We start from the raw sequence: 12,264 nt of genomic DNA, 5'->3' as shown, positions 1-12,264 counted from the left end.
CTACCTCCTCCCTGCTCTACTTCCTTTTCCAGTTCCACAACACAGTATTCACATGCACACCTACCCCAAATGCTCACCCCTATCTTCTACTGCTGACAGGTATCTGCAAAAAGATCTATAAATATTGACACGTTTGAAACTCTTTTCTTTGCCCTTTTTTTTTTTTTTTTTTTTTTTTAGACAGTCTTGCTTTGCCACCCAGGCTGGAGTATAGTGGTGCCATCAAAGCTCTCTATAGCCTCAAACTCCAGAGCTCAAGCAATTTTCCCAGCTTAGCCTCCTAGGATATTGGTGTATGCCACTATGCCCAGCTCTTTTTTCTTTTTTCTTTTTTTTGGAGACAGTCTGGCTATATAGCCCAGGCTGGTCTCAAACTCCTGGCCTCAAGAAACCCTCTCACCTCAGCCTCCCAACGTGCTGGGATTATAGGCATGAGCCAACACACCTGGCCTGAAATTCTATTAATGAAATAGTCAATGCCTCGTTTTATCAGCATATAGTTATCAAATCCTTCAGAACTTCGCATTAATTAGCTTTAAAGTTATTTACTCTTATTTTTTTTCTTTTGAGATGGAGTCTCACTTTGTTGCCCAGGCTGGAGTGCACTGGTGCAATTTCGGCTCACTGCAACGTCCACCTCCCAGGTTCAAGAGATTCTTGTGCCTCAGCCTCCCAAGTAGCTGGGATTACAGGCATGTACCACCACGCCCAGCTAATTTTTGTGTTTTTAGTAGAAACAGGTTTTACCATGTTAGCCAGGCTGGTCTCAAACTCCTGGCCTCAAGTGACCCACCTGCCTCAGCCTCCCAAAGTGCTGGGATTACAGGCATGAGCTACTGCGCCTGGCCTAAAGTGATTAATTCTTAAATATGAAAAGATGGGCAAAAATAATTAGATATTTGGGAAAGGTTAAAAACAACACAAACAAAAACCACAAGAAAAACAGTATCCACAAGAAACAGATATACCATGGTAAAGCTTTTTAAAAGTTAAAAAAAAACTATAATCAATATACTCAGAGAAGTAGGAGAAAACACGATATTGGCAATGTAAGATCAGAATGCTACAGAAAGGAACAAACAAAAATGAAGAGCCCTTGTAAATTAAAAATCAGATAGGTTATATTAAAAACACAAGAAAATCTGGCAGAAAGTAGTGCAGATAGGTAAGATGAAAAATAAACAAGAAAAAAGATGCAGCAGATCAACTCAAGAGATTCAACAGGAGTTCCAGCAAAAAGAACACAGGTATTTATCAAAATAATGCAGTAAGAACATCCAGAACTGAAGGCTACAATTATCAAGATCAGGGCTGTCCAACAGAAATACAATGCAGACCATTATGTAATTTTAAATTTTCTAATAGTTACATTTAAAAACTTGGTCAAATACATCTTAATAATGAATTTATTTTAACTTAATGTTCCAAATGTTATTTCAACTGGTAATTAATATAAAAAATTAGAAAAGATTTTATACTTTTTCTTTTAATGGGTATTTTTGCATTTACAACCCATCTTAATTTTGACCAGAGACACTTCAAGTGCTCACGTGTGATTAGTGGCTACAGTACTGGGCAGCGGAGGGACAGACTGAAATTCTACATTAGCTGTCTGGTTCCATAGCTCTCTTTCAGTTCCGTGGGTAAGCTCTCTCATTTACTGTGTATCTTTTAGGTTTGGTTTAAAGAAAGAAAAAAATGTCCTAGGGAAAACAGTGGTTCTACAATACAGCCTTTCTGTCATCAGCCCTGCTCCCCAGGTACAACCTTGTCTCTGAAAATAAAAAATAAAAAAAGGACAAAAACCCGACAATACTGTTTCATTTACAAATACACTCAGGTCCCCACCAACTCTTGGAAGATCAGTATTATTTATTTGTTACCCCAGCATTCTTCCTCATCTGCCCCCATTTCTAAGATATCTATTTCTTATGATTCTGTTTTGTCTCGCCAACTCTAGTTACTTCTGTCTAAATTTAAGAATGATCCTCTGATCATCAAATTTAATAGATATCAGTCAGCATTCTTTGACTTTCTCGGCAGCATCTGAGAGTCTTGACCATCCAAACTCTCCTCTCAATTTCAGTGACACTATACATATAAGTTCTTACTTTCTTTCTGTCTCTTCAGTTATTTCTTGTCTCCCTTTTCTCCAACCCTAAATGTTTACAGGGTCTAGGGTATATGCCTTTAGTTGTGTGTTCTTTTCCATTTCTCCCTTTCCATCAGGGACTACGTAGACTTTTATAGCTTCAAATATAAATTCAGTGGGAATGAGTCTCATATAACATCTTTGTCTCCAGCCCAAATCTTATATAACTGAAACCATTTTCTGGCTAACCTCCAGCTGAATATAAACTTCCACATCAAAATCAAGTGCTATCCACCTTCTCTTGAAAAAAACATTTCCTATAACAGACTTCTCTACTTCCCCAACTGGGCTTTTGAAAGCATGCTCTTCATAGTGCACCATCTTAATTAAGCCCAGCATTTAACATGGTGCCTGGCGTACGGTAGTGTTCACTAAATATGTAATGATGATGGAACCAATTTTTATCAAGATTATTACTGTTTTAGTCACCAAGATGAAGCTTGAGAAGTTAGATCAATACTTGTATCTTCCCTCTCTACCCTCATAAAATCTGTCAATCTGCTCAGTCCTATCACTGTTTTCATCCACTTTTTCCTTGCTACTCCCAAAGAAATCATCTGGAGTCTGGGCTAATGTAGACATTATCATCCAGTCACAACTATAATAATATGCTCCTGTTTTCCCTTCACTTAGTCTCTACCTGTTCCAACTTATGCCATATACTGCCACCATATTCATTTTTCAATTATCATTTTCATCAATCAAAAACAGTTCTGTAATGCTATAGAGTAACTCCTTAACCACTCCATTTTCTCACTACTCATGCATACCCCCAGGTCTAAGCTTTGCACATAACATTTCCTGTCTTAAATGTCTTTCTCTGCCCAATGGTATCTTATTTATAATAAACTCTTTTCAGCTTTCCCTCAGGGCAACTATGATCTCTTTGAGATTCCAATAGCATACTTCTTCTACAAGAGTTACTGACAGTTTAAAAACATGTTACCTTTTATGGCAATTATCTCTTTTCATCTATCTTCTCTCTCTTCAACTACACTCTCAACACCCTAAGAGCAGAAATTTTTTAGACTTCTTTGTATTTCCTGCACGCAGGACAGAATTTGTCCACCACATGAGCTTAAATGTGCGTTACAATTAAAAGAGAGATACAGAAAATCAACATTCATCCTAATAACTCTACATGTAAAATAGATTATAACTTACCCTAGTGTCTTCTATGTCAAGCTTAATTCCTATTATTCTACCCAATATAGAATTATGCATTTCATTACCATAGGGTATCCCAAGGCGTTCTTGTTCTTTCCTATAGCCTTCCAGTGCAGCAGCCCATCTTGTCACTTGTTCTGAAGTTTCATCTGAAATGGTTGTGATGTGTTTTGTGCCATCAAGAGTTATCACTTGAGCTTCTTCAACAAGATGTGCTTCTGATTCAGCATGGTGGGCATCTGGATCAATAACAACCTCAACAGTGTCCGCAGGTTTAACAATTTCAAGGATGTTTAACTTTGGTTCAATTCCTGAACAGTGGATTAAAAAAAATTGTAAATCTAAATGAAAACGCAGAAGTCACCAAAAAATAATTTAGTTTATATGTTCCCAAATGGTAGAGAAAAACTACATCGAATAAAGCAAATGTAGTAAAAGTTAACATTTGGGGAATCTGGGTGAAGGATATTCAAGAATTCTTTTACCAGTCTTGCAACTTTTCTACAAGTTTAAAATAATTTTATAAAAAATAAGACACACACACAAACTCTACCTATAAACGTCATTAGAAAAAAAGAAGTACCAGTTCTTACCACAATAAAATAAATAAATAAATAAAAATAAAAATTACCAATACGAAACAATAAAAATTAGACTAGGCAGAGTATAAATGAGCAGCTACCTATCCTTGGAATTTTAAAAAATCCTTCTAAGCAAATTAAAATTATTATTTACTGACTCAGTTTTTCTTTTTAAAGGACAAAGTAGATGTGTTAAAAATTATGCCAAATTTACTAAATTAAATTAACCATTAAATTCTAAATTTCATTTTAAATGAGATGAAGAAAAACCCAAATCCTGAATATTTTAAGCTCCTAGTATAAAGGTGTTAAGAACTGTAATTCCTATGGAAAAAAATAAAAAATAAAAATAAATAATTTATTAATACAAAGGCTCCTCAACTATCCAGAATTAAATCAAAATTCTGATTTTGATTTAATTCTGGATAGTTTAAAACACATTGAAACCTATTAAATTATAATTTGATTATACCTAATTAAATTATAATTAAGCCAAGAAATTATGCCATAAAAGCAGTTATTTCATTATGTGTGCAGTACTCTCTATAAGATATACTTTTATTTATCTATTCAAAATGGAATTAGCCCTTTATGAAATAACCTCAGACTAAAATGACAGCTCTAAGACACTGTCATATTACATAACTGCTTCTGTTTCTTACTGAATCTATTACAATCTATATCAAAATTCAATCAAAGTACAGCTTAAAGAAAAAGCACAACTCAACTTCGATCTTCTGTGAAAACCAGTATTGCAAGAAACTACTACTATCATTCTCAGGTAGTTTAAAGAGAATCACTTTTCAAATATACATGATAAAAACAATCAAAATCAAAAATATTTTTTGTTAAAATCTATTTCCTAATCCTTCATCTAAATTTCATACTTTAATGGCTTTAAGCAAACTCTTCTTAAACACACTTGCATCAAGAGATCACTAGGCTTTTAAAGATAAAAACTACTAATTTATTTCCTATTCCCAATAATCAGTCCTGAGGGAATTAAGGATCACAAGTACGTAACTACCATTGTCAGAGTCTGAAGAAAAATGTGGTTTGTGAAACATAATTGTGAACAATGTATGTTCAGAGATGAAATTATTCTAAATTTTAAAAAGCTAAAATTCAACCTACCAAAACAGTTTCCTAATTTTCTTTTCTAACTTGGGTACTTATACAAGTTTAGTAAAATACTGTAATGAATAAGGTTGACTGGATGACTCTATGTCTATTACAAATTCTTCTCTCTGTGCTAAACTGTACTGGCTGGATTTCTTTGCAGCTAGGGTTCCAGGCGTGATTAATGCTTTAGAATCACTGGTATAAGCCTTCTATTTGGAAATGGGTTAAGAGGAGACAAGCAGGCAGATCAGAGGTCCCCAAACCCCAGGCCACAGACCACACAACAGGAGGTGACTGGCAGGCGAGTGGATAAAGTTTCATCTGTATTTACAGTCGCTCCCTTTCACTCACATTACCGCCTGAGCTTCACTTCCTGTCAGATCAGTGGTAGCATTAAATTCTCATAGGAGCACAAACCCTATTGTGAGCTGCACATGCGAAGTATCTAGGTTGCGTGCTCCTTATGAGAATTTAATGCCTAATACTCTGTCACTGTCTCCCATCACCTCCAGATGAAACTGTCTAGTTGCAGGGAAACAAACTCAAGGCTTCCATTGATTCTACATTATGGTGAGTTGTATAATTATTTCATTATACACTACAATGTAGTAATAATAGATACAAAGCACACCTTAATGTAATGTGCTTGAATTCCCCTGCCCCAATCCACGGAAAAACTGTCTTCTGTGAAACTGGTCCCTGGTGCCAAAAAAGGTTGGGGACCATTGAGGCAGATAACATCTGTTCTTTTATTGATTGATTGATTGATTGAGACAGAGTTTTCCTCTTGTTGCCCAAGATGCAGTGTAGTGACACAATCTCTGCTCACTGCAACCTCCACTTCCTGGGTTCAAGTGATTTTCCTGTCTTAGCCTCCCAAGTAGCTGGGATTACAGGCATGTGCCACCACACCCAGCTTATTCTGTATTTTTAGTAGAGACGGGGTTGCATCATGTTGGCCAGGCTGTTCTCAAACTCTTGACCTCAAATGATCTGCCCACCTCAGCCTCCCAAAGTGGTAGGATTACAGGCGTGAGCCCCCGCAGCCAGCAGACATCTATTTTTTTGACTAGTGTGGATCACTGTAAAGGCAACATGGTTAAAGTGACAGCTACCATGGTAGCTTCCAGGTGTTGTATTTTCCAGATCATGGCAGGGCAGCAGCTTCCTTAGCAGTCCAGTTCTGCAGTGTGGCTGAGGTACTCTTAGGAAGTCAGCTGCAACCTGCTGACTTCCAGTACTCTCTCTGATTCTGCTATTTACTACCATATAATATATCCTTTTATGATTGAACTAAGTAGAATGTGTTATACTATCTGTTTCACCCTGTCAAATAAAACTACTAAACCCAAAGCATGAATATTTGGCTATTATATCATATCAAGTAATGTAGACAACCGTCGAAAACACCTAAAAACTTATAAATTGTATCAGAAAAACATGAGCTAAAATTTTAAATAACTATCATGAAAAGTAACTTACCTTGGTAAGAAATTACCTGTACACTAAGCTGTACAGTTCCATCTGTTTTTACTCCTTGGTCAAATAAACTTCGTTCTGGATCCAGCTAACCATGGATAAAATGAGTAAGATTATTTCAGTGCAATCATTAGATTAAGTCCCTTGCCTTTGGTTTAGAATAAATGAATGTACCAAACAGAACTTAATTACTGAACATACTAATTAAATTATAAGAACACATTATTTAGCTTGTCATATTTAATTCTTTGCCAAAATCTAAAATATTTTCACCACTGAGGAAGTAATTGAGGACAGCATACCACCAAATTTGTCATGTCAGTTTTCTCTACCTCTGGAGTCTAGTTTGGGATTTTAAATAATTCCAAAAGGCAATTATTCATTCTGAAATGTATTTAAAGTAGAAGGTAATGCTATATCTGTCATGAATAAGTAAAAGTGTTTAATTAGTCATGATAATTTATCTAAATATATTAACATATTCTTGTCATATCTGCCTTGTAATCAATGCTACATATTGAAGATAAGGGTTTCCTCTAAATCTCTCATCATAAAGTTAATAAAATTAAAGCACTTATGACCTTACTACCTAACCTAGCTATGAATATCTTGAATCCTAATTCTATATCATTTCAGTATTAGTGTTTTTTCCTTCATATATCCTTATAGAATGCATTTCACACTATGGCAAATTGATGATAAAACATTAATTCTGACTTCCAGACACTTTCTGTCATCAGCTTAAAGACAGGCTTCCATTATAATCATCTTGCATAATTTATAACTGTGTCTGCATGTCATAAAGCTGCATGTCCTACTCGCATTCCCAAGAATTCAACTGATGGTGTCGTCATGGCACAAACACATGACAAATAACTATGAATCTAACTTGAACAGGGGAGAAGACAAACTGTGTAGGGCTGGGCATGGTGGCTCACACTTGTAATCCCAGCACTTTGGGAGTCCAAGGCAGGTGGATCACCTGAGGTCTGAAGTTCGAGACCAGCCTGGGCAACATGGAGAAACCCTGTCTATACACAAATACCAAAATTAGCCAGGAGTGGTGGCGCATGCCTGTAATCCCAGCTACTTGGGAGGCTGAGGCATGAAAATTGCTTAGACCCAGTAGGCGGAGGTTGCAGTGAGCGCCACTGCACTCAGTCTGGGCAATACGGCAAGACTCCATCTCCAAAAAAAAAAAAAACAAAAAAAAAACACCGTGTAACCTTGTAGACAGATAGATTAAATATGACAGTTTCATCCATTAATACACATTTCATTAAAAATTGTCTTAATGTCAAGTTTTTTTCTCCTTGTCTGGTGGACACTGGTATTATCCATTAGAAGCTATGGCAAATGTAACTCTGAAAGTATAAGCTCTCAGGTACTGAACATATTAGCAAGTTCACTAAAAGCCAGAACAAGGACAAAACTCAAGCCTGGTATTTGATCTTGTGTTAACACTCTTCAAAAAAGTGCAACTTAGCCGTTGTTCCCTCAGCTTTCAAGTCAGCCCACAGCATTACCATAAGCAGCAAGACTTCTGATTGAAATGTATGTTTGCATTGACATGAAGAACATGTCAGTGTGGTCCTCATATCCTTTTTAAGGAGGAAAGGGGGACAAGGAGTAATGCAAAATGCCCTTAGATCCAAAGCTAGCCCTGAATTCTATGACAATATGAATTATAAATATTACCATTTATCCAACTAATATTTACTGAGAACTTGGAAGAGCCTGGGTAATCTGCAGGCCATACTTTCATTTTGGATAGGTCAAGTGTTATAAAGAAAGCAATAAATGTTACAGCTGAAAGACAACTAAGAGATCAAGTCCAGATTCTCCTTTATTTTACATATGAGCAAAACCAGGCAAAGTCCAGTGACACTGAGTTATATTCACTATAAACCTTTAAAATAGTTTTTTGTTTTTTCGCCTCAAACAAGTGAAGAGAGTTCTGGAGCCACAGAGGTCTGGGTTCAAATTCCAGTATACCCTTTTGTAGCCACACATTGGGCAAATTATTTAACCTCTTTAAATCTGTTTCTACATCTGCAGAATGTGACTAAAAATATGCTGATTTCAAAGACTGATGTGAAGATTACGTGAGAGAATTAGAGTGTTTTGCAAGTATTTTTTTCACTCAACGTACCTTGCCCATATAGCTCAAGTTCACCAGTTTTTAATGGCTACCTCGAATTCTATTCTATGGAACTAATTTATCAAATCTCATTTTTGGAACATTTGAGGTGTTTTCAGTTTTTGCAAAGCCATGAACATCTTCATGCATATATCTTTACCTACCCAAGTGAGCATTTCTGTAGGAATAATTTGCTGAAGTGGAACTGGTAGGAATTTCACATTTAACATGAACAGATATTAAATGGGAGGTGGTCTTCCAAAAAGACTAAGCTAACTCATCCTCTCATTGTTAAGAGAAAAAAACTTTAAATCCTAAAATTGTAACACTACTAGACCTTCCCACATGCCCTAGTTTTAGAGGCACTCTATCTTCCCTACCCACCACCAATTACTAGATTTATATTGAAATGAAAAGATTAAAGTATGGTTAAAAGGCAAATAAAATGCACAAATTTTGTTAAAACACTTCAACTTATTGTACAACAATATCTTATTAAAAATAGTAGCAGCATATGATGATTTGAATTTTTAAAAAACTAATAAAAAAGTTCTGTAATATACAGAATACCCATATCACAAGGCAGGCAGGGGAAGCAGTAAAGAATAAAATAAATCAAACGATCCAGAAGATGAAACAATATACATTCATCTAAGTTAATATAAAAATAGTATAAAACTCAGCCAGGCACGCTGGCTCACACCTGTAATCCTAGCACTTTGGGAGGCCAAGGCAGGCGGATCACTTGAGAGCAGGAGTTCAAGACCAGCCTGGCCAACACAGCAAAGCCCCGTGTCTACTAAAAATACGAAAATTAGCCAGGTGTGGAAGCACCGGCCTGTAGTAGTCCCAGCTACTCAGGAGGCTGAGGCAGGAGGATCGTTTGAACCTGGGAGGTGGAGGTTGCAGTGACCCGAAACTACACGACTGCACTAAAGCCTGGGTGACAGAACGAGACTCCATTTCAAGAAAAAGAAAGAAAAAAGTATAAAACTCTAGTATTTAATCATATGTTTAAGGAAGGTCATGGAAAACTGTATGGGCAATCCTATTTAGGCTGCTACCTTTTATACATAAAAGTGCTACCTATCTTTAAAATGTACTGTAAAATATGACTCGGGATATGTTTCAGACATAACATATTATACTACTACCATGGGTAAAATCCTTTTACAATAAATTCCAGGACCTATCAGTTGATATTTAAATTCTTATCCAAAACTTACTGTTAGAGAAAATAAAGGTAAAACGGAAATGTAGAAATCATTTAGTTAAATGATACGTTTGAGAAGTTAAAAGCTGGCTAGAAATACACTTCAGCTTCAAAAGTCAATGGGCTTCCTACTGTTACTACTTATATTTAAGCTTTGATTCCAATTTATTTAAACTTCTCATTTTATATTTGTGAAAGTAAAAAACAAATGTTTCATTTGTTTTAGTACTAAATATTTAAAATATAATTTTAAATGGAGAAAACTTTGCTTAAAAACCTTTTTATTTCTAAACACTTAAATTTTACGGTAATACAGGTCAAATCTTCTTAGAGATAAAGTCTATAGCTATAAAGAAAAGGCTAACAAAAAATATTCCTATGCAGACTAAAATGTTGCAATAGAAATTTACAAAAATAAAAATTACCTGGATATCTTGCAGACAAATTTCATGAGCATCCAAAGAACACTGTAGTCTTGGTTCTAGCAGTTTCTTTAAATTGCCTATTGGTTCATTGATGTCTATGGCCTGGCTTACACATTCAGCTGGCGCGTAGGTTTGTTCTACAATGCTAAATGTTAAAGATGTAAGTGCTAACAGTTACATTTTTTACCCTGGATTTCAAAGCAACAATATGCTAAAAACACAATCCCAAACGAAAACACATTTCTGGTCTTTGAAAAGTCATTTCTACATAGATACTGTGGCAGGCTCATCACCAACTAGTGTTGCCAAAATGAACACTGAATTTCACAGAGAAATGCTAAGCTTGAAATTTAAAGCATCCTTGTAAATATGCCTCATTATGTATGTACATACATATGTGTGTATGTGTACACATATAAACATTGCACATACATTATGTTTGCATTTGCATTACATTTTCAAGTTATTTTGAAGAATTTTAGACCCAGAAAGGAAGACACATTGTCTCCTCAAAATCTGTATGCCATCTCTACTAGTCAATTTCCCTTCCCCACATAAAAAAAAATAAAGATATAAAAATAGAATAAGTTAAATAAAAGACTTTCCCTTTAATTTAATATGAACACAACTGGTTATAATCAGGACAGCTCCACGTTTTAAAAAAAATGTATATTCTTCCTAAAAACTGTCTTAGTGCTCTTTCATATTATTTCACACTTTGAATTCAAAAGGGTTAAAATCTTTGGTAAGTAATCCTACATATCTCTTACAAATCCTTATATAGGGCCAAATAGACAAATACTAAGTAATATTTGCTGAATTGGTGAATGTGGAATTCAATTAAGTATTCCAACATGTTTAATTTAAATATGATTTAAATCTTATTTGTGATTGTCAAAAACAGTATGCATTAAAAATCTGTCAAGTTTTCACATAAATTACAAGTAAAATGAGATACATACATGATATTCAATGAATGTATATAGCTTAAACTTTTTTCTACAATATTTATTTATATTTTAATTTTAGAGAGAGTCTCCCTATGTTCACACCAGGCCGGCCTCAAACTCCTGAGCTCAACTGATCTTCCCACCTCAGCCTCCCAAGTAGCTGGGACTACAGGTGTGTGCCATTGCACTTGACTTAAAACATTTAAAATTTATAAAATAGAACCCTCATGATTAAAAACAAGCTTATTTAAAAATACTAGTCTACTATTGTTATTTGTTAAGGTAAAAAAAAAACCTTAAGTAAGCCTTTTTACCAAACTCTTCAGCTATAGCCATGGTAGGTTTTTTTTTTTTTTTTTTTGAGACAGTCTCGCTCTGTTCCTAGGCTGGGGTGCAGTGGCGCGATCTTGGCTCACTACAACCTCCGCCTCCCGAGTTCAAGCGATTCTCCTGCCTCAGCCTCCCGAGTATCTGGGACTACAGGCATGCGCCACCATGCCTAGCTAATTTTTGTATTTTTTGTAGAGACTGGCATGTTGGCCAGGATGGTCTCGATCTCTTGACCTCGTGATTCACCTGCCTTGGCCTCCCAAAGTGCTGGGATTACAAGCATGAGCCACTGTGTCAGGCCAGTTTTTTCTTTTTTTGTAACAATTACTCTTAAGATTCAAATGTCACTTTTAAAACAAATTTTTAAAGAACTACTTTATACTAGCTGAACATTAAACATTTTTTTAAAGTTTTTATTGCTATCATTTAAACCTTGGAAGACCTCAAATATCTAAAGTACCAATTTCTCTTAAAAAAAAAAAAGATGATCTCATACTACTAGACCTAAATTCCTGCACAGCAAAAATCTACGTTAGGTGAACGACAATTACTGCCTCCTTCACATAGGTCATACATATTAATTACCAATCTGTCGCCTAACCTAGACTACCCACAAAAGGTCAGATAGTACATACTTTAGACTTTGTGGACCATCTGTGTGCATGCATGTATAAATATATGCATGCTAGGCTCCAAGAGGGCTGC

At 35.6% G+C, this 12,264-nt stretch overlaps 1 protein-coding gene across 8 annotated transcripts in view; it reads right to left on the bottom strand.

Annotated features, from left to right (window-relative positions):
* GABPA (GA binding protein transcription factor subunit alpha) overlaps positions 1 to 12,264 on the bottom strand; it is a 37,828-nt gene that overhangs the window by 17,157 nt on the left and 8,407 nt on the right. For all 8 annotated transcript variants that reach the window (XM_024352453.3, XM_016938448.4, XM_024352454.3 and 5 more), the window contains 3 exons: positions 10,280 to 10,424; positions 6,505 to 6,589; positions 3,385 to 3,630 (listed from right to left, as the gene is read on the bottom strand). In XM_024352453.3, the coding sequence (XP_024208221.1) occupies positions 3,385 to 3,630; positions 6,505 to 6,589; positions 10,280 to 10,424 (476 nt within the window). The remainder of the gene's footprint in view (positions 1 to 3,384; positions 3,631 to 6,504; positions 6,590 to 10,279; positions 10,425 to 12,264) is intronic.

This window comes from Pan troglodytes, chromosome 22 (assembly GCF_028858775.2).
Source record: "Pan troglodytes isolate AG18354 chromosome 22, NHGRI_mPanTro3-v2.0_pri, whole genome shotgun sequence".
Classification (NCBI taxonomy): domain Eukaryota; kingdom Metazoa; phylum Chordata; class Mammalia; order Primates; family Hominidae; genus Pan; species Pan troglodytes.
This window is presented reverse-complemented; position numbering and strand designations above follow the sequence as displayed.